Source organism: Emydura macquarii, unplaced genomic scaffold, assembly GCF_026122565.2.
Source record: "Emydura macquarii macquarii isolate MOO-44397 ecotype Brisbane River unplaced genomic scaffold, CSIRO-AGI_Emac_v2 contig_2422, whole genome shotgun sequence".
Lineage (NCBI taxonomy): Eukaryota > Metazoa > Chordata > Testudines > Chelidae > Emydura > Emydura macquarii.
Genome location: NW_027132559.1, coordinates 32,963,312 through 32,985,461, shown reverse-complemented (window position 1 = coordinate 32,985,461; position 22,150 = coordinate 32,963,312). Strand labels below are relative to the sequence as shown.

The window sequence follows — 22,150 nt, the reverse complement described above, 5'->3', positions numbered from 1 at the left end:
GATTAACTTTCCTACCTTTCTTCCCCTCTTTCCTGCACACACCCCCAGCCTAGGAAGCAGATGTGAGTTGTTTCTTGTCCTGCCCTCTAACTGTCTGTAATCAGGCAGCCTTGGCAAGCTCTCTTTTTCCCATTGACAGGCACCTGGTATTTTCATCCACCTTCACATAGTTGGAAGCCGTTTTCCCTGTAACCTCCTCAAGGCCTCCTCAGGTGGGTTACATCCCATCACCCACCTTAGGAGCTAACAGACTCAAGGTCTTCAAGACTATAAAGCTGCTATAAACCAGCTGTTAGTGTGGGTTCTTGGGACAGATGCAATGAGTATACTTTTCCTTGGAAGTTAATAGCATCACTTCACAATGCTCCCAACCCGTTAGCCTGAAGTGTGAGGGCCCAAACCTGGGTTTCCCACTGAGTAATGTGACGAGCACGCTACTGAATCAACAAATAAATTACATAAGAAGATGTGTTCTTAAAAATAAGGCTTGGTCCTTCTCCAGTCTTCTAGACACTCACTGGACAATGGAGCTAATATCGATACCCTTGTTGCCTCTGAGAGAGAGATTTGGGACAGAGAAAAGTTGTCGCTACAGAAATCCTTGAAACAAGCTGATGCAGAGCTGTCCAAACTGAGAGCAGAACTAAGGAATGAAGCTTTCCTGAGAGAATGGGGATCCAGTTCTGAAAACGCTGTTTTAAAGGTAGGAAACTTGTCACTGATTGCATTCTCTCAGCGCAGTGTGTTGTCTCTTGTTTGAATTGGGCCAATTTTCCATTGCATTCACCATCATTCACCCCACTTAAATTAACTAGGGAAATCAGTATGATTCAGTTTTCAGAGACTTGGTTTTAGAAAAATGGAACTCCATTATAACTTTCCCTGGGGAAAGACTCAAAAACACACATGCCCCTCTTCTGTAAATTACATATTTTTTGCAACTCAAAACATCCCTACATTATGGAACTGGTATTAAAAAATGTTAGCATTAGTGTAGTCTTCTCCATGGCAGCAGGAAGTGAATAATCACAGATGAACTTCAACAATAATGATATCAATATTCATGGAATTATAACAATCCACTGAATGCTTTACTTACAGTGCTTTCTTTGTTTCTTGTCATCTAGATAATTTATGGAAAATACCTGAGAGCGGAGAGGTTTCGGAAAGCTCTCATATATCAAAAAAAATATTTGCTGCTGTTAGTAGGTGGATTCCAGGAGTGTGAAGAAGCCACCGTGGCCCTCATTGCAAGAATGGGTGGGCAGCCTTCATACACTGACCTAGAAATTATTACACATCGTTCAAAGGCTTTTACCAGGTTTCGCTCTGTGGTCAGAGTGTCCATTGCAATTTCAAGGTAAATCACAGGAAGTTACAGTTTAACCCCAAATGTGAACATGCAATTTAATATATATTGTATCAAATTAAGTATCTAGTGTAATCTAGCATTTTTTGTGATATACTCTAAATTGTCGATCTTGGTAGCCATGAAAATAGTGTATCTTAAACAGAGTGCACAGTTCTACAGGGTACTGTAATGTAGATGACCGGAGTAAGCTGTTTAAGATGTTCTGCAGCCGAACTGCAAATCAAAGCAGCCTGGCTCTGTATTGTAATCCCGTCATGTCAGAATTTATGGGCTATGAAAACAATCTTAAAAAATTATTAATCACTGATGATCTCTCCAGAGTACCTGTCTGTTTTTATAAATGTTTCATTTCTTTTCTGTAACATAGTTTCCTTTAAAAGTAAAAATAATCCCTTAAAACACAGCTATTGTAATCCATAAAATGGAATTGCATCTAAGAAATTAAGTTGCTATTATTAAGCTTGTGTAGAGGCTGGAGACAGGATGTTGTAAATACTATGGCTATAGCTGGTTTTTAAATTCCTCTGTGAGGCCTCAATCCTGAAAATACATACATGCTTAACTTTAAACACATGAATAGTCCCCTGAATTTAGATTACTCTCATGCCTCAAATTAAGTATGAGTGAAAATGTTTACAAGATGGGGGGACCTAGTGATTGAGGGTTTTACTTTAGAATCTACCACTATCATCTTTTTTCTGCATTGGGGCTGAAATTTTTTGCAGTTATTTCTTGTGATTTATATTTAAGGTATTATTGCTAAGTAATGTAGATCTCTAGGACAAATGCTTTCCCTAGTCACACCTGTGCAACACCACTGACATCACTAGAATTATATAGGTATAACTAGAGGTAGAATTTGGTCCATATCTTTTTCTTAGATAAAATTTATTTCTGCTTAATCCAGGTTCTGTAGGTTTTAAAAGTCTGTCTCCTTACTTAGTTTGCTGCTGTGTGAATTATTCTGACCATTGGAACATTGTAAGATTGTTATTTAAATAAGGAAATATTTGGCTTACTCTGAAATATCTTTTTATTTTAAATGCAGAATGAAGTTCCTGGTTCGTCGGTGGCACCGAGTTACGGGTTCTAATGTAATAAATGTCAACAGGGATGGCTTTAGCCAGAACACAGGTAAATCACTAACTGGCAATGTCAGAAGAATCATCATCAATGAATTACACTAGTGTTGAATGAACAATTTAGGTTGAGCTCCCCTGGTCTGGAACTAATGGGTTGCTCCTTCCCCTTCCTTTCATTTCAGTAGTTGGATCAATCTGTTTCTCACGTTTCTGGCAGGCCCTTCAGGAGTCCATTCCACTCCACTCAGCACAGACACTAGTCTGATCTCTCTTGTAACTTGCTTCTCATCAGATGCTGTAACCTACCAGTAACCTAGCAGGAGTCTTTTAAAACATGGCAGCTTCCTCTTAGGCAAAGGGCAGCCTATGAACTGAGATTTTTCTGTCTGCTGCAGTGTTCTCCTGTATCAGAGTTCTAAGAAAGGTGGCTCACTGAGTAAATCCCTCCCAGGGCATGTACAGGCGGGAACCTTGAGTACAACAGGACCCACCACACAGGGTGAGGCAAGGGCAGCTGAGACAACATTGCTAACCATTGTATTGAGCAACACTTCCTCCCTTTTTGCCTTCACCCGAAGCCAGACAAAAAAGTTCCAGCGACCATCACGGGTGGTAAGAAGGAACTGAGGAGTGGAGGGTTGCCAGAGCCGTATGTAAGGCGCCATGGAGGCACGACTCTAGAGAGCTTCACATCCAACCCTTCGGATACCTCTAAGGAAAAATTTTCCGGCGGACTGCATGTGGCACGTGCACCTACTTGGAATGGACATGAGCAAGCACTCAAAGAACTATGAATATTGGGTGGGGCTTCGCAACCAGGACTGAGCTATTTGCAGAAAAACAGTTTGCAGATAGAAAAGTTAGAGTTCTTTTTCTACTCCAGGCTGCAGCTACTGGATTCTACCTAGCAGTAACCTTGGCACTGCACTGAGTTCCACTGGTTAACATTGAACTATAATTCCGATGCAGCACTTCAAAAGAGGCATTTATATTAACACAATAATACTTAGTGCACGAGCAGTCCGTGCTCCCTGTCATTTCCTAGCAGACTTCCCTTGAAAAAGCACACTCACATGCAGCTCAGGAGGCTTTCTTGAGCCCCAACAAACAGAAAGACTTCTTCACTCTTTCTTGGTAGGAGACCATTGGTGAAATCCTGGCCCATGTAGCAATGGCAAAACTTCCATTGACAGAGTCAGGATTTCACCCCACTTTTACATAGCCAGGAGTGAGTAAAAGGCTTTTTGACCCTCCTCAGGCTCCTGCAAAAGGCAAATGGAATCAGATTTCCTGGATTTTAGGTACTTCCAGGGCAGTGTGTTTGGGGGGGGGGGGCTCCAAAAATATTCCTGCCTAGGGCCTCCAGTGGGCTAGCACTGCCTTTGATCCAGGGGATACCAGATCAACTGGTTTCTCTTGCTTTGCAAGTGATTCCCCCTTGATTGTTTTGTTGAGTACCTGTAAATAGTTAGAGTAGTTAAGAATTAGTTAGTGTACTCCCGATTAGTGAGTAGTCCCCCTTTTCCCTTCCCCAACGCTGGGGTCAGGGCATGCCTGGCTTCAAGCCATGCGGATCCTGCAAGAAGCCTATGCTCAGAAACGACCCCCACTCCTCCTGCCAAAAGTGCCTGGGAGAGTCACACCAGCAGGATCATTGTAAAATCTGTAGGAGCTTCAGTCCAACGACCCAGAAGGAGAGGAGCCAAAGACTGAAATTCTTGCTGATGGAAGTGGCTCTTTGGCCTATGGAAGCTCTGGCAGAGCAAGGTCCCAGCACCTCTGCCTCGGTGCAGAGTGCTCCGGCGTCAGCGAGAGAGGTGCTGCATAGAAAGGACTCTGCCAAGGAGCCCCGGCACCACCACACCTCCCTAGCATCGAAGGGCCTGGCACATGCGGGGACAGCAGCACCAATCCCATTCCCCGGTGCCGCACAAGAAGAGGTCAGATAGGGGGTGCTCACCGACAGCAAGATCTTCCACAAGAGATGTGAGTAAGGTGTGACCCGGGCCAGGCTACTTAAGCCCCAATCCAGAAGGCACGGCACTGTTGACTCCGGCCCCAGGAAGGGGTTCGTCGAGTCTGGCGCCTGTGGCGTCTCCACAGAGGGAGATACGGGAGGAGGATCTGCAATTCCCTTCCGCTCCTGAGACTTTCGAGGCGGCAAGAGAGTTGATCAAAGAAACAGCCCTGCCATCCCCCCCTTCAATGAGAGCAGGTGCAAGCCCCGGCGCCGAAGAAGACCAAGGGCAAACTGGCACTAATGGCCAAGTCCCATTATCCTCGGCACCGCTCCCCAGTACCATCCAGCACCACGCCGCTGTAGTCCCTATGTAGTGAGAGGCTCTCCTTGGTCTCTGAGGTAGAGTTCGTTTACATCCAGGAGGAGCTAGTACCGAAGCAGGTATCACAGCGTGCAGATGCCGCCCCCCCACCTTGACGCAGTAGCCACCTCAATGGCAGATGCCCCCACAGTGGCCATTCTGGACCCCGCAGGCATACCACCTAGCCCAGGGGTCCCAGTCGGGCAGATCGTATTCCTTTGCATCAGAATCCAGACCCTGACCTTCCCACTCAGCGAGTGCCCCACCACACACCAGAAATGTCTTGGACCCCAGCACCGAGCTGGACGAATCCTGGGAACCTGGCACCAAGGGAAGTGATGTGGCACCGTGCAACCCGGACGGCGCCATTGGGCAGGAATCCGTGGCACCCGTTAGAATGTCCTCTTCGTTCCCTGATGAGGCAGTAGCAGGAGCTACTGCAGCTTCCATACCAGACGACAGCAGGGCACATCAGGAGCTACTGTGCAGAGTAGCTCAGAATATGGGCCTCCACGTGGAGGTGGTGGTGGAGGGGGCCAATCCTATGGTGGACATGCTGGCGCTGGAGGGCCCTTCCAGGGTCGCCCTCCCACTAATAAAAACTATTCGAGAGACCACAAGAACCTTGTGGCAGACCACTGCCTTTCTACCCCCTACCGCAATGCAGGTAGAGAGGAAATACTTTGTGCCATCTAAGGAGCATGAGCATTTTTATACCCATCCCCCACCAGGGTCATTGGAGCTGCCACAAATGAGAGAGAGAGGCAAGGACAGTGGGCCCACGCCAAAGGCCAAGGACACTAAAAAGTTGCAGCTCTTCAGATGGAAGGTGTACTCCACCGGGGGCTTCAACTTCAGGTCGTGAATCAACAGGCAATCCTAAGTAGATATGCTTTCAACTCCTGGTTGTCAATGGAGAAGTTTAAAAACTCGGTACAGTCAGACTCTAAGTCCAAGTTCATGGCCGTGGTCAGGAGGGAAAGGTGGTCTCAAAGACGCTGCTCCAATCAGCTTTGGACATAATGGACTCGGTGGCGCACAGTACGTTGTCCAGGGTGGCTAGGAGGAGAAGCTCCTGGCTACAGGCCTCGGGCCTCCCACAGGAAGTCCAAATAACTATACAGTACCTTCTGTTTGAGGGACCGGACCAGACAGACACTAAGCTGCAGAGTCTAAAGGGTTTCATACACCAGCAACTCAAACGAAGCCATTTAAGTTGCACCCCATGCCCCGTTTCTACCAGCCGAGACAGGACTATACCCGTAGAAGGTATAGAAACAACAGGAGTAGTACCCCTCATTCCTCCAGCCAGAATCAGGGCCAAATGTGGCAGTCCTCAGGACCAAAGAAAAACTTTAGAGGGTGTGCCCAAGGACGGACACCAGTTCCAGGCTCGGATCCAACCTCCCCCCCTTTGTTTCTGAGCCATTTATCCCATTTTTACCATGCATGGTCCCAGATCATGTTGGATCAGTAGGTCTTGCGCATGGTAAAATTGGGATACTCGCTCCAGTTTTCTTCCTCGCCACCTTCCCACTCCCCGCCCATCCCCGTTCCTCTTCAGTGACCCTTCTCATGAGCGCTCATCTGCTTCTTCAAGAGGTGCAGTCACTTCTAAGGATGAGGCAGTGGAAGAGGTCCCTCATGATCTGAAGAGGAAAGGATTTTATTCCCGTTACTTTCTAATCCTGAAGGCCAAGGGAGGGCTTCGTCCTATTCTCGACCTGCAAAACCTCAACAGATTCATGAAGAAAGTGAGGTTTCGCATGGTCTCCCTGGCCTCCATCATTTCCTCGCTGGACCTGGGCAACTGGTATGCCACCCTTGACTTGAAAGAGGGTGTAGCTTTGTGCCAAGACACAGGAGGTTTTTCCGTTTTGTCAATCAGATGCATCTACAGTTCATAATCCTGCCCTTTGCTCTATCAGCAGCACCCCGGGTGTTCACCAAATGTTTCGGTGGTCATGGCATTCTTGAGGAGACAGAGGATTCAAGTGTTTCACTACTTCGAAAACTGGTTGGTCAAGGGACGCACCAAGATGCAGGTAGAGGCACACATCATGGTGACTAGGGCCACCTTCGACAGGCTGGGTCTTATGATCCACGAGCAAAAGTCGACGCTTGTCCCCAAACAAAGGATAGAGTTAATTGGAGCAGTGCTGGACTCGGGGCAGGCCAGAGCCTCCCTTCCCAAAGCTCAGTTCCTGACCCTGCAAGGCATGATACAGAACTTAAAACAGTACCTTCACACCACAGCTCGGAACTGCTTAAAGCTGCTGGGTCATATGGCAGTGTGCATATACGTAGTCCAGCATGCAAAGCTACGCCTGAGACTGCTGCAGGCCTGGTTAGCCACAGTGTATCACCTAGCCCATGACAATATAAATGAGGTAGTCTCTCCATCCCCCTCGGTCTTAGTATCTCTGGATTGGTGGTGGGTTCATCAGCAGATGTGCGCTGGACTTCCCTTCCTGTTGCCCCAGCCTTCCTTGTGCCTGGTGATGGACGCGTCAGACATGGGCTGGGGGCTCATCTAGGGGATCTCAAGACATAGGGCCTCAGGACCCAGACAGAACTGCTGCTCTATATCAACGTGAGAGAGCTAAGGGCTGTGCATCTGGCATGCCAAGCCTTTCAGGGCCAAGTAAGGGACAAGGTGGTATCAGTTCTAGCAGACAATACAACAGCAATGTTTTATATAAACAGACAGTGTGGAGCTCGTTCCTCTCCCCTGTGCGAGGAAGCTCTGTCTGTGGGAATTCTGCATTTGCTCATTCGATTCACCTTGTAGCATCATACCTACCCAGGTGCCAGAATACATTGGCAGACAACCTCAGCAAGTCCTTCCTTACTCACGAGTGGTCGATTCGCCCAGACGTGTTGAGCAGTATTTTCCATCAGTGGGGCATTCCCCGGGTGGACCTGTTCGTCACAAGGCTCAGCAGGAAATGCAGGCAGTTTTGCTCCTTCCAGAATCACAGCCCGGGGGCCATCGCAGATGCCTTCCTCATTCCGTGGATGGCCAGCTGTTCTACGCCTTCTCTCTGACCTCTCTTATACACAGGGTCCTGGTGAAGATCTGGCATGAGAGGGCCACGGTAATTCTAATAGCCCTGGCTTGGTCCCATCAACACTGGTTCACTGCACTGCTCAGTCTCTCAGTGGAAACGCTGATCTTCTTCTCCCAGATCTAATCACCCAGGATCCCAGCATCCTGCGTCATCCCAACCTGAACTCGCTACACCTCATGGCAGGGAAGCTCCGTGGTTGAACTCCATGGAACTAGTATGTTCGGAGCAGGCCAGGGAGATCCTCCTTGGTAGTAGGAAACCTTCCACTAGGGCTACTTAAAGTGGATACGGTTTTCTATTTGGGCAGCAGGAAAGGGTATCCTACCTATGCAGACATCAATTCCGTCAATCTTGGACTATTTGCTTCACCTAAAGCAACAAGGCTTATCAGGAACATCAGTTAAGGTTCATTTGGGAGCCATTTTGGCGTTCCATCTTAGGGAGTCTGGGTGCTTGGTCTTCGCTAACCCCATGGTTCCTGAAAGGGTTGGACAGGCTGTACCCACCAACATGCTCACAGGTGGCCCAATGGGACCTCAGCCTTGTCCTGTCAAGGCTAACAGGTCCTCCATTTGAGCCCCTTGCGCCCTGCTCACTTCTCTACTTGTCCTGGAAGATGGCTTTTCTTGTAGCCATAACATCGGCCAGAAGGGTATCTGAGCTCAGAGCGCTTACTTCGGAGCCTCCCTACATGGTTTTCTTCAAGGATAAGGTCCAACTTCACCCTCATCCAGCTTTTCTGCCAAAGGTGGTCTCTCATTTCCATGCGAATCAGTACATTTTCCTCCTGGTTTTCTTCCCGAAATAGTCGGGAAGCTAATAGTAGGGAGCGTAGGCTGCACTCACTAGATGTCAGAAGGGCCTTTGCCTTCTTACATTGAAAGTACCAAACCATTCAGGAAAACGACACAGATGTTTGTAGTGGTAGCTGACAGGTTGAAAGGACAGCCAGTTTTGTCTAAACGGATCTTGTCTTGGATCACTTCATGTATCAGGGAGTGTTATGACCTGGCAAAAGTGCCCGGATCAACAATAACGGCCCATTCCATGAGAGCTCAAGCATCTTCCACAGCATTCTTGGCACAATTCAGGTGCCAATTCAGGACAGTTGTAGGGCAGCAACATGGTTCTCAATTCATAGCTTCTCAATATTATCAGCAGGCCAGAAATTATGCTGCTTTTGGCAGAGCAGTTCTGCAGTCTGCGGGCATTTGAGTTCTGACCCCTTCTCCTGTGGTATGGCTTGGGAGTCACCTACTTGGAATCAACATGAACAAGCACTTGAAGAAGAAACAGTTACTAACCTTCCATAACTGTTGTTCTTCAAGATGTTGCTCATGTCCATTCAAAGACCCACCCGCTTACCCCGCTGTCGGAATTAGCCAGCAAGAAGGAACTGAGAAATGGAGGGTCAGCAGAGCCCTATATAGGGTGCCATGGAGACACGACTCCAGGGGTCTCCACAGCCGACCCTATGGGTACCTCCTGGGGGAAAACTTTGTGGTGGACTGTGCACCCAGTGCGCGCACACCTACTTGGAATCAACATGAGCAACATATTCCATAACACAACAGTTACGGAAGATTAGTAACTGTTTCTTATTTTGTACAGTTAAAGCAGCTATTTTTGAGAGTACCTTAAGGAAGTTTTGACTGGATCTTGGTAGCAGGAAGTACCAAGATTCTGAGAAGTGGACAGTTGCAGCTACAGTACCTGAGTGAGAGGAGGGGAAGCAACCCATAGTTATATACTGGGAAAGCTCGTGGTAGAACAAAATTTCCATTTTACAAAAATTACTCATGTACTAAATAGAAGAGCTGTTACAGCTGTTTGAGACTCCCTTTCTCTTACAAGTTTGAGACAGGCAGTTTGTGGGCATACATGAATTTATTTCTTAACTATTCTATGGCCTTCATAATTTTAGATTAGGTGTCAAAACAGATGATCAAAACAGTGGCAATTGTTTTTATTATTAATCATTTCTTTTGCTTTAGTGGCTAAGATCCCCAGTCATGGACAAAGTCCCCACTGGGCTAAGTGCTGTACAAACATAGAATAAAAAGATGGTTCCTGCCCCCAAAGAGCTTACAATCTAAATGTAACACAAGAGACAACGGATGGATCTGGACAGAGGAAGGAGCACAAGTAAACAGTGAGATAATAGGGGTCAGCATGGTAGGCAGTGATAGCAGCACTTTTTTTAACTAGCTGTAGTTTTTAATTCACACTTTACTACATGTAAAACAAAGGAGTGCTCCTGTGATATCTGTCCACGTGCAAAATGTCTGATTTTTTTTACAAGTTGATATTTTTTGTAGAGATAATACTTGTTTTTTGTTTTAGGTAACGAGCTAAGGCCTGATTCAATAGCTGGTGGTCTGGAGCTTTCTGGAGAACACAGATATTCTTCTGATAGATCCAGATCCAACCTAGAGTCTTTTAGATCTCCTGTAAATTCTCAACACAGGTAAGTTTGTTAAATAATTATTATTTGTCTAAAAATGTTATTTCTGCAATGAACACTAATGCATTTATTTTAGGACTCTGTGGGAATTTCACATTTTGGTATGTAATATACTATATATTTTCCCCATCAGACCCTTAAGTTTCTCCATTTTTTTAACCAAGGTACTTGTTCAAAGTCTAACCTTGCAGACTCCAGCCTTCTGATGAACGTAACATTCTTCAGAAACGGTCTACAGGGTTCATAAATCAGCAAATGGGGTTGCTTCAAAATGATGTAAATGCTTCTAGCTCCTCATGCAAGCCCACATCTATGGCCATTCAGGGCATTACTACTAGGACACCACAGTGAAATCCTATCCCTATTGAAGTCACTGGAGCCAGGATTTCACCCCAGAGGCAAGATTTTTAGAGTATCTGCAGCCTTTCTTGACTTCAAATAAGTTTGTGAGTCCTCAGCACTTCTGAAAATCAGGCTCCAGCAGTTCTCAGGCTGGGAGATGTATTTTCACATAGTGCCATGGACACTTCCCCTCCCACTACTGTACAAATTGTCTCCCCTCTCATATGCAATCTCATAATTTATGGCAACTACAGCAGTTGATTACATGGAAAAGTATTTAATCTAGTTGTAACGGTCTTTAACGTGATTAAGCAGCTGGAAACTATGGAGAACTATAACCATTCAGACATGCTGCATTTTCTTAGAAGAAATTTTTAATACAAATGTACTTGAAACTGTTGCTACTTCTGCATGTTTTATGCAGTCTCAATAGGAGTCTGACTTGTGTCTTTTGCCTCAGAAGAATGCAACAGAAATCTTTAGAGTAGCATGGACGTTAGGCAGCTGAGGGCACATCTATGCTGGGAAAAAAAAACCACAGCAGCACATCTCAGAGCCAAGTTCTACAGACTCTGACTCCTGGAGCTTGCGCTATGGCACTAAAAATAGCAGTGTAGACATTCTCACTCAGCCTCTGAAACCAACCCACCCTTGCCAGGTTTCAGAGCCCAACTCAGAACATCGCCACTGCTATCCTTAGCACCAGACCGTGAACCTGTGGACCAAGCCTCTGAGACTCGCTGCAATGAGTTTTTTTGCAGTGTAGATGTACGTTGAGGGAGGTAGTCAGACTGGATGCTGTTTGCAGGAGGTAGTGAGAGGGTTAGGCAGGTGGGAAGGATGGAGTATGTCCAAGAAACTGGGAAGCCAAGATGGGGGCCAGTTAACAAATACCCTGAGTAGACCAGTGTAATTTTCTAAAAGTCAGTTCATCTGTATACTTATGTTCACAACATTCCTGCTACATTTTCCTTTGGAAACAAGTGTCCAGTATAGTAACTTCAGTTTTGTAAACCTACATCTCATTGTTTTTCTTCCGCTAGGTACCAGGGCATCCATGCTGATTTAAGCCCAGTTTCCAATACATGTTCTCAACTGCAGAATTATGATCCTGACAGAGCTTTAACAGATTACATCAATAGGCTGGAGGCGCTACAGAGGCGACTTGGAAGCATACAGTCAGGTAAATACTCAAACTTTCCTCTTCATTATCACGCACCAACACAAACACACACAATACCTGTTCTGAGTTAGAAAGTATATGCTAGTCTCTCAGGTTCAGTCTTAAACAAAAGGGAAAACTCACAGCTGAACTCAAGGAGCAAAAAGCTCGCTACAGAGTGGTCAGAAACTATATAAGGATGAAATTGTATGCAGTTGTGTACTGCATTAAATATGTGATGTAGCTTTTGTTGGAGCTGTCTGGTAAGTAGGCAGCAAGGTTTTAATCAACATATTACCCAAAAATCTTTTAAAAAGACAGGGGAGTATCTTTGTAGACTCATTTTTATCAAGATTCCTCCTATTTAATCAGCCTTTTTGCTATTTGGCTCAGTTGTCCTATTCCCACACTGACAATTGCTGGACAACACACTATAGCATTTTTATCACATTTTCTGAAAAGGATCTTCCATTTAGAAATACCTCAGTTAACTTATCCGCTAACAAGATCCAAAACTTCCAACGTAACTGTTCAGAGTGACCCAAATCTAGTTTGATAAGGAGTCAAATCACTTTAACAAAACAGAGCTTAGAAACAAGTATTTTTGTTCTTGAAGTATATCTTTTTCTTTATAGTACAGTTTGCATAGGTCATCTGAAGTGTCTTGCAGAAATGTCTGATAACTAATGCTGACTACAAGTCAACATCCACTTTTTCCAAGCACTTTTAGAATTTTTTTTTTTTAAATCTTACAGGTTCCACTTCCTACACTCAGTTGCACTCTGTTGTGAGAAGATAATATCCTTTCAACATCTCCGTCACTGGTAATGATGATGAATGAACCGCCTTTTTGTAAATCTGTGCTCCTTCTGTGCTTTTGTATAATGTGTACATTGTGGGACCAACATGAACACAGTTGTACGATTGTACACCGTTCCCTTGCTGGCACATTCACGCAGACTGGAATTTATGTATATAGGCACTTTGTGTTCATTCAAAAATCATTCAATTACATGTATATTTGTGGAATGCTAATTTAAATGATTAAGTTATAAAAAAGTGTGTATCATATGGGGTGCAAGGAGATGAATTTGTGTATTTGATTGATGAATATGTAGCTCAAAGTGCACTGCACTTTTTCTGACAAGGCTACTGAAGTTACCGAACTCTGTCCTAATATATTTGCTACTGGCAGTGCAGACAGAAAATATCACTTGTAGAGACCTATTTTTGTAATGGTAGAAGTTTTGAATTTTATGGGTATTTTGTCAAAGTACTGAAATAAAGATGATTTCATCCTTTTAATTGTTGTTGAAGGATATTTTAAGTACAGGAGCATTTTTTGTGCACACTATTAGAGGGTTAACTACACTCTGCCTCTTGCAAAAAAAAAAAAAAAAAAAAAGTACTCTCACCACTTTTCTTTTCTATTAGAACTTAAAAGCAGCCAGTCTGATGCGAACACTTCTGTTAGTGAACAACAAAGCGAAAATCTCATTAACTATCACATCCCCATTTTTAAAGCAGTCACTTAATCTACAGTCTCTATTTTTCTGAAAGTATGGACAGTGTTCTGAGCACAGGAAACTATTTCACAAAGAATTTTAATGAAAAATTTCTGCATGTCACATCAGAGCTACTTCCCATTTACCACCACACAAGTACAACATTTAACAGTCCTGAAATAAGCTACCCATTCCCATGTGAGTAGAGCTTTGACAGGTGCTGCCTCAGCATGGAATTACAGGAGACAAACTTTACTAATTCACTGTGCCTCTCTGTGGATAGATTCAATCTTTGCCCACATTGCCAAGATTTAATAGTAAAGGGCAGTAGAAGGCTTAATATTGATAAGACATTTTTGTCTCCCAAAGAGAGGTGCCTCTAAAAAGTTATACATTACTGCTACATAGTATCCATACTTCTATACTTCATTCTAAATACTGGAAATATAGTCAATACAGTAGTACATACTAGTTATTTCATTCACTTTCTGTAGTATACAATTAATATAGTTAAAGATAAATTACACTTCTCTCATACAAGATACAACTGCCTTGGTCTGCTCACTCTTAGCTATTAATTAAAATATTGGTCAGGTTCTACAACTAATCTTTGCACTGAAACCAGACTTGCACGTGTGACTAATTATTTTGGGTGCCTCATTTTATAATTTAAAATGGAACTAATTTCTGAGGGTGGATGGCTCAGCACTTTCTGAAAATCCAGACCTCTTCAAAAACTTGTCAATTTTGAAAATATTGAAAACGTTAAGATTTTCTAAATTAAAACCCATGTCAATTTTTGGCTCATTCATAAAAATGCTGAGTAGTTCATTATAAAAATGTTCACTTTTGCAAGCACAGACAGGGTTGCACATCTGCAAAGAGCATGTTCCAACTTGTTCACATTAAAATACACACCAGCATCGGAGAACAGATTCTGTTCCCACTGATATCCCTGACAGCACAGTCTTGCCCCTTATAGTAGCTGGACGAAGGAAAGTAGGTTTTTAAAAGCACTAATTAAAGCTTGTAAAAAAGATTAGATGCTCATCTCTGTCCTGAGATTTGACAGTACAGTTGGATTCACCTGTCCCACTACACAGCATCCACCTTAAAATTGTTACACAAGTAGAAAAGACAACATTTTTACAATAAAATATTTGGTTAATGTAGAATGCATACAACTGTGTAGTGTACAGCAATTTCACATTTTATGGTTAAATTAACTTCACTTTCATAACTACACATCCAATGGTTAATAGAAAAGCTGGTCCATTTAATTTTGTCACAACTTATTCAAAAACAGTAATTTTTACAATTTAAATACAGAAATAGTTTTGTCTCAAACTTTGTGAGACCGCTTCTTGTATCTGATAACTGGGTTATCAGGTGTGTGAATCATGGTTGTATAGTTTACAGTAGGAAAATATCCATCGATGAGATCAAATTCATATAAACGAAGCAGAGTAGACCAAATAGTCTTAATCTGAACATAAGCAAAGTTTTCTCCAATGCAACGATGACGGCCTAGAGGAAACCCACAGAGAAGAATAGTTATAGCACTTACTGTGTAATGCATCTTAAGCTAAACAATTTGCTTTAAAAGTAAGCTACTGTTTTTTTCAATGTGTTTAAACAACTATTATGGCCCCAATTCAGCAAAGCACTTAAGCGAATGCTTAAGACTGAATAACATCAGCATGATATAGCATGTACTTAACTGCCACAGCACTGCTGGATAATGCAGTTTAGTACACTGTTTTGATATCAAACTTCAAATCCAACCCAGCCTTCATAGCAGCAACTATCTCATACTATCTACAGAAAAGAATCTGCTCTATTTTCTTGACAAAACTTCAGTAATTCAGCATTAAGGAAGGTCATACAAAACATTCAAAGTTGTTCCCAGATCAGCCATACAACTTTCCTCTTTGCACATATAGGTTTTTTTTAATATTTCTGAATATTCTGTTGAATGTTATGTACAGTGTTGCAAAGGAACATAGGAATTAAATTCTACACTGAAAATTCTTCCCTATACATTAATGTATTTTTTTTCTCTTGACAATAAGGACACAAACTTGAAAGTCACGCACATCTAAGATTTCTTGCTTATTGTTCCAAGCAACAACTAAAATTACATTAATTGAAATAGAAGAAAAATAACTGTTTATTTCATGCATTAAACAGTGCTGTTACAGTCAGTTTCACTTTTTTTCCCCTTGTCCAACCAGTCTCTCATGTGAGAGCGTGTTTCACAAAGCAACGGAAGAGAGAAAAACTTTCAAAACTTTGGACTGTGTGGTTGTAAAAACACACAAAGAGGCAAGGTCTCAAGTGTTGTACCAGAAATTATTTAATTTTTTAAGTAGACTAGTCAATTTAAAACCTACGTGCTTTTAGTTTAAAAGTAAAGGTGGCATTTGGTAATAGATATTTGAATTACTAACATGCTGCTATTTTATCAATGACCTAATGCAATTTCTTACTACTTTACTTACCAGCACCAAATGGCACATATGCAAACTTCTCTCTAGCTGCAGGATTATCTTGGAGGTAACGGTCAGGCTTGAATTCTAAACCGTCTGCCCAAGAATCCTTAAGTCTTTGATTAACAGTGGGAGAGACACAAACCTGATGGCCAGGAGGAACAGTATAGCCAGCAACAGTCTACAAGAAAAAAAATCCTGTTACAAAAAGCAATTCTCCCTTTTCCCTTCTACAAAGGTCTCCAAAGTGTCATCCTCAATTGGGCTTATAAAGAGATTTTTTTGGCTGAACAATTAAAGTAGTCTAAAACCTCATCTGAAATACTCTGTACCAATCTAGTTACCCAGGTCAAGAATGATGACTTCAGTCAAAACAGGTGCAGAGAAGAGCTATTAGGATGATATGGGGAATGGAAAGCTTTTTATTAGATGAGACTAAGAGCATGGCTTGTTTACCCTTGCAAAATATAGGCTGAGAGGAGATAGCTTTAAATAGCTCTTCTCCCTCTCTGCGGTTTACCCTCGATGTGTTCATAAAGGACAATGTTGGCATAAGAACAAATAGGTATAACCTGGCCTTGAATGAATTTAGGCTGGAAGTTAGAAGAAGGTTTCTAACATCAGAGGAATGCTGTTTTGTAACAGCCTTCCACTAGGAGCAAGACGAGCAAACAATTTAACTAGTTTTCAAGATACAGCTTGATAAATTTATGAACAGGAGTATATGGTGGGGGTTTTCTGCGATAGATCCTATGTTCCTAACTATGCAAGGTATGTATTCAGATAATTGTAATATTTAGCTCATGAACCCTGAGTGAGCCCATTAGCCCCGCATAAAGAATTCATTTTTAAAAAATATAAAAAGGGTGGCGCAGGCTACACAATAACAACTTTCCATTTTTGGTGACTGTGTGTTTTATATTAATCACTATGCCCCACTGAATATACTTTCCTCCCAAACTGGCATCTTATGTACAGTACATTTATTTGTGACATAGTACATAAGTGTAGATATTAAGTAAATTTAAGAGCAAAACATGTACTGCCAGCGTAATGTAGTAAAACAGACTATAGAGCAGAACACTGAAATTATGTGATCAGTTGGTTGTAATATGCTAAGAACCATCCAACGAAGACTGCATGCTAGGAAATGGGGCCAACTCTGCACAGGGAGACTGATCAAGACTGACACAGAAGTCAAAAAAGATTAAAAAGAAACAAAGTATGAAAGGAAAGTAACACTGCTCTCCTTTTTCTTTTAAGTGTCGCACATTATTTTGTAAATCTTAAAAAGAAGCCTGGGACATAATTACCAGAAGGACTTTTTTTATTCCAGTTTACTCATTAATCTTTAGATCCTGTTTCACCCAGCCCTCGCTAACTGAAGACAGAATCTGGAAGGGTGCATGTTAGGGTAAAAATTGCTGACATTACTACTTTGCTGGCTCCCTTCTGAAGATGAGACTGTGTCCCTAGGCATGACCACACATGTTGAGTGACCAAATGTTGAGCTTATGTTCACACACAAAAGGTGAGCAGAAAAACTCTCCTACCAAAGGGGTCTCTTACTACAGCACATTTGTGGGCATCTTTAGGTAGGTTTGTTTGTTTGTTTTAAGAAAATTTAAATAGGGAAAGACAAGATTAAGAAAATTTGTCAGTTGATTAGAAGCAATGCTGGTCACCCAATCATGGGTAGTAGCCTGAACCTTGAGAAATATCTGTAGCTGACCATCAAGAGAAAAATGTAAAGACAAAAGGTGTGTTTGGAGAGGAAGTGTTCTGGTTTCTGATGCATGCATACAAGAAGAAATGGAACAATGTGCTACACAGGAGAAATAGCTTCTTTTCCTTGCAGTACATGAGTTAAACAAGATGTTTTCAGAGTAAACCAACCTGTTACAGCTGCATCTAATGCTGAACTAAACTGAGCTGAAACTAGTAAGAGGCAATAAGGAAAGTATCACCTCCACCTTTTTTTCTTAAAATATCATACATAGTGATATATCTATCACCACCAGCTTGACTTGTTCATCCCCCAAACAGAGCGTCCAACAGAACTAGACCTCTTAATACCCACATGCACCCGCACACAAAAAATTTAGTTGCAATGCAGTTAAGGTCATTCAAGTGAGCATCCAAACACCACAAGCAGTAAAAATTTTAAAAAGTTTAAAAATCCCAAATTGAAGTATGCTATCATCCACATCATACAACAGTTATGTAAGACTATATATTAACCAACACCTAAACAGCACTCCACTCCAACATCAGTCTCTCTCTCTCTCTCACCCACCCACCCATGTAGAAAACTTTTTGTTAATAATGTTGTTTGTGCCCTAGGGGACATACAGACAGAGGTAATCAGACTGCTTAATAGCCGGGACATATAAGGCCTCATTTTCAGATATGCTAAGCACTGACTTCAGCTGATGTGCATTGCAGGAGCATATGTGAGGTATATCAGACAAGGAAAGTACTAACAGGGTAAAAAGAAGCTGCAAATCAAACTAAGACCAAGAGGTGAGAAATGAAAGTTCATATTAAATAGCAATATGTTTTCCAAAGTACAAAGGAACAAGTGTCAATGTAAGAGACAGGAAGCCCATCAGAAAGAAACAAGATTAATTTACTGACAGAAATACTGCAGTACAAAAAAATAAAGTTAAATATACTAATTCCATGTTCACAAGTACCAAAAGTACACCAAAAGTGTGCCCTGGTTGTCAAGAAGGCTAACGGCATATTGGGCTGCATTAGGAGGGGCATTGCCAGCAGGTCACAGGAAGTGATTATTCCCCTCTATTCGGCATTGGTGAGGCCGCATTTAGAATATTGTGTCCAGTTTTGGGCCCCCCCACTACAAAAAGGACGTGGACAAGTTGGAGAGAGTCCAGCGGAGGGCAACAAAAATGATTAGGGGGCTGGAGCACAGGACTTATGAGGAGAGGCTGAGGGAACTGGGCTTGTTTAGTCTGCAAAAGAGAAGAGTGAGGGGGGATTTGATAGCGGCCTTTAACTACCTGAAAGGGGGTTCCAGGGAGGATGGGGCTAGGCTGTTCTCGATGGTGGCAGATGACAGAACAAGGAGCAACGGTCTCAAGTTGCAGGCGGGAGGTCTAGGTTGGACATTAGGAAAAAGTTTTTTACTAGGAGGGTGGTGAAGCACTGGAATAGGTTACCTAGGGAGGTGGTGGAATCTCCATCCTTAGAGGTTTTTAAGCTGAGGCTTGACAAAGCCCTGGTTGGGATGATATAGCTGAGGTTAGTCCTGCTTTGAGCAGGGGGTTGGACTAGATGACCTCCTGAGGTCCCTTCCAACTCTAATATTCTATGATTCTATGAAAAGTAGACAAGTTCCAAGGCAGGGGAAATCCTGATCTTTATGTCCTTAAAAGAAAAGTGTGTAACAGACTCACAGCAACAGTCATTTAGTAAGGTACAAAATCCCACAAGAAGTTCTCTGATAAACAGATGATCGCCACTGGCTCCCAAATACCCCTTCATTTTCCTTGGTCTGACAGGAATAGGCCAAACCATCACATTCTAGTCATCCTACTCCCCTATGTCAATTAATGTTCTGCACACCGTGTAGCTCACTGAATAACTTGCTAAGCTCATTGAAATGGCAGCACATTTACTAAGTTAAAAACCTATTTTGGATTTGCATCCTTTCTGACTGTGTCATTCCCTATCTACTACAGTTTTACACTTAATTTACATTATAGCCACAGCACTGAGCTGGACAGAGTCAACAAAACGTACTCACCTGGGGAGTTCTGGCCATTCTCATCATGGTCATTATGGGAGGTCTAAGCCTTAAAGTTTCTTTTAGGCAGCGGTCCAGTATATTCAGATCCTTTAACTGCAAATATAGTAAACTTTATCAGTTGCCTTATGATTTAAGAATATTTATCATTCATAAAAGAGTATTATTCCATTTGAAAAACCATATAAGTTGATCATATTTTCAATACACAATTCAATATATATACTTCACTAGCTACTCTGTTCGCTTCTGCTTCTTCATTTGATTGACTTAAAAAGAAGATTCCATTATCTAGGAAGTGATATCAGAATACAAGTTTCCACCAAAACCTGTTTTCATTCACCAAGTTCAGAGATATGAGCATCTAGCATGCTTATGGCATGGATGCTGTTACTGTAACCGAGTATTTGATTAAGAGTTTAAACACTTTCATAAATACATTTTCAAAAATTTAAAGATAGCCTAAAAAAGTTATATAACAAACAAACCTGGTCGTAATTTAGTGGCAGCAAGTTGTCTCCACAAACTGCTTTCTGTTCTGCATAGCATTGTTCCTGTATCGATTTGTCTCTAGCTAAAAAGAAGCCAAGCCACGCACTGGTGGTTGAAGATGTATGCTGGCCTGCTAATAACAACCCAATAAGCATTCCAGCAATCTCATCGTCTGTCAGCGAATGGCCATCTCTACAGTAAGGGAATAAATATATTCTTGCTTTAGTTGATTAGGTTTACAGATATAGTGTCATATACCATGTTGAGTGTTTGATCATAGTTACTTTTGCCTTAAGTTTCCCTCCCCCGCCCCAGCTGGGGGAACTGCAGATTCATGGGAAAGAAGACAGATTGCAAGGCAAGGAGCTAGAGAGACAGTCATTTTACAGGTTGCCATGAGGGAGAAAAGCATCAGCTATTTCACAACTGCTGAGAAGCCTCGGATTTGGCTAAGCATCTATAACAAATGACCTTCAAGCCTTTTGATCTCCACTCAAACACAGCTAGTAATGAACCTGGCAAGACCACACCTGAAGTCTGCCATTTGTGCATGGAATTTTATTGAATCACCAATGTGCGCGCACATTCTTTTTCTTTATACAGAGAACTGAGTTGTGAGAGAGGGTCTGCAGTCTGTCAATATATATTTTATGGTAAGAAAAATTGCTGAAAGATTTCAAGAGAGACTCTGAGGGCAACAGAGAAACGGTAGACATCCAGCAGAGGTACAGTCAAGAAATTGGAGACCTCCAGCAGGGGTACAGTGTAACTCCTGCAGTACATAATGGAAATGCAAATAAAAAACCTTGATTAGGCTACAGAAATTCAGCTAAAGAGGGCTTTTGAAATATGGGACTCAAAGAGAAGAAGGCTGGGAAGCTTTCCAGAGATGATTAGAAGACAACTATACTGGTTTGGGGGGATACTGACTGTGGCATATCCTCTGGAGGAGACTCCTGATAAAATCCGCATTATGGAAACATTGAGGTGACCTCATCTGACGGGGTTAGAAGTGTTCCTTATCCTAAGGATTGATAAGTAAGTTGGGTAAGTGAGATGGAAAATGAGGCTGTTCGGCTGACTAAGGAGGGGAAAAAGGGTTTTGCTTCCTAGCCATGTAACATCTTCCTTCTCTGTAATTAAGATAAGGAAGCCAAACTCCTGGGCTGTGCACAGTATTCAGATGAGTATGTTATGCAAACCATTTCTTTTATTTTAGTCTGATTTTTTTTTCCATTTTTAAATCAATCTTGTTTTTAAGAAATCTACTGTTTGGGTGCTTCACACAGTCTGCGCCTAAACAACGTGAAATCCTTCTGCCTCTAGAAAGAGGTGGCAAAGGCAAAAAGGTCTAAATTCCACTCACTATCCTGGTCAAAATGGCATGGAAAGAGGTGATCTTTCCAAAAGCCTACAGTAAGCTGCAAACAAGGGGGGAAAGCCAAAGAACCCAAGGAAGAGATGTGAGGAGGGTGAAATGGATAAAAAGAGTCATGCAGCAACGACTTGGTAAATGAAGCCTCCCCTGTTAAAATACTAAGCACTTCCCCCTTACGCTTCTAAGTGACAAGACTTCAACACTTTCACTTACTTATAGGTAACATCCAGCAATGTTTGGAGCATGTCATCCTCCCTTTCCCCAGACTGCCGGCGTTTCTGGATTACTTTATAGAAAATGTTCTTTATTTCTCTGTGTGCTCTGTCTCTACGTCTGTAATTCAAAGCATTTTTATTAGCATCTGTGTATAAAATAAACACACTAAATATTGTAAATACTTATAAAATGTGTAGAAATTTGCAAATAATCAGTAAAAATCCAAAAGATTGTTTAGATAAGATGCATTAAATACTTTATTCAAAGTTTTCACTGGTCTTTAAAAGGAATATTTCAGTGACATATCAGTCATATACTACCTGAATATTATTAAGTGGGTCATAGTAATTTCAGATATCATTGTGAGGAGCAGAACAGGCACAGAACAGATTACATATGTGATCTGATAGGTATAATTGCATCAAGGAGTTCTGGGAATATGGAGTTGATAACGTGCATCACAGTACTATGCACATACCAGAAACAC

At 42.3% G+C, this 22,150-nt stretch overlaps 2 protein-coding genes across 8 annotated transcripts in view; one reads left to right on the top strand and one right to left on the bottom strand.

Moving 5' to 3' along the window:
* The window catches only part of AKAP9 (A-kinase anchoring protein 9), a 221,984-nt gene extending 209,278 nt beyond the window's left edge, over positions 1 to 12,706 (top strand). For all 7 annotated transcript variants that reach the window (XM_067562218.1, XM_067562216.1, XM_067562217.1 and 4 more), the window contains 6 exons: positions 503 to 703; positions 1,128 to 1,360; positions 2,421 to 2,506; positions 10,190 to 10,313; positions 11,696 to 11,835; positions 12,570 to 12,706. In XM_067562218.1, the coding sequence (XP_067418319.1) occupies positions 503 to 703; positions 1,128 to 1,360; positions 2,421 to 2,506; positions 10,190 to 10,313; positions 11,696 to 11,835; positions 12,570 to 12,613 (828 nt within the window). In that variant the 3' untranslated portion in view covers positions 12,614 to 12,706. The remainder of the gene's footprint in view (positions 1 to 502; positions 704 to 1,127; positions 1,361 to 2,420; positions 2,507 to 10,189; positions 10,314 to 11,695; positions 11,836 to 12,569) is intronic.
* The window catches only part of CYP51A1 (cytochrome P450 family 51 subfamily A member 1), a 38,913-nt gene continuing 26,561 nt past the window's right edge, over positions 9,799 to 22,150 (bottom strand). Inside the window, exons 6-10 of the mRNA XM_067562219.1 lie at positions 21,661 to 21,780; positions 20,066 to 20,261; positions 19,578 to 19,673; positions 15,821 to 15,989; positions 9,799 to 14,846 (exon numbers count right to left, since the gene is read on the bottom strand). Of these exons, the coding sequence (XP_067418320.1) occupies positions 14,662 to 14,846; positions 15,821 to 15,989; positions 19,578 to 19,673; positions 20,066 to 20,261; positions 21,661 to 21,780 (766 nt within the window). The 3' untranslated portion in view covers positions 9,799 to 14,661. The remainder of the gene's footprint in view (positions 14,847 to 15,820; positions 15,990 to 19,577; positions 19,674 to 20,065; positions 20,262 to 21,660; positions 21,781 to 22,150) is intronic.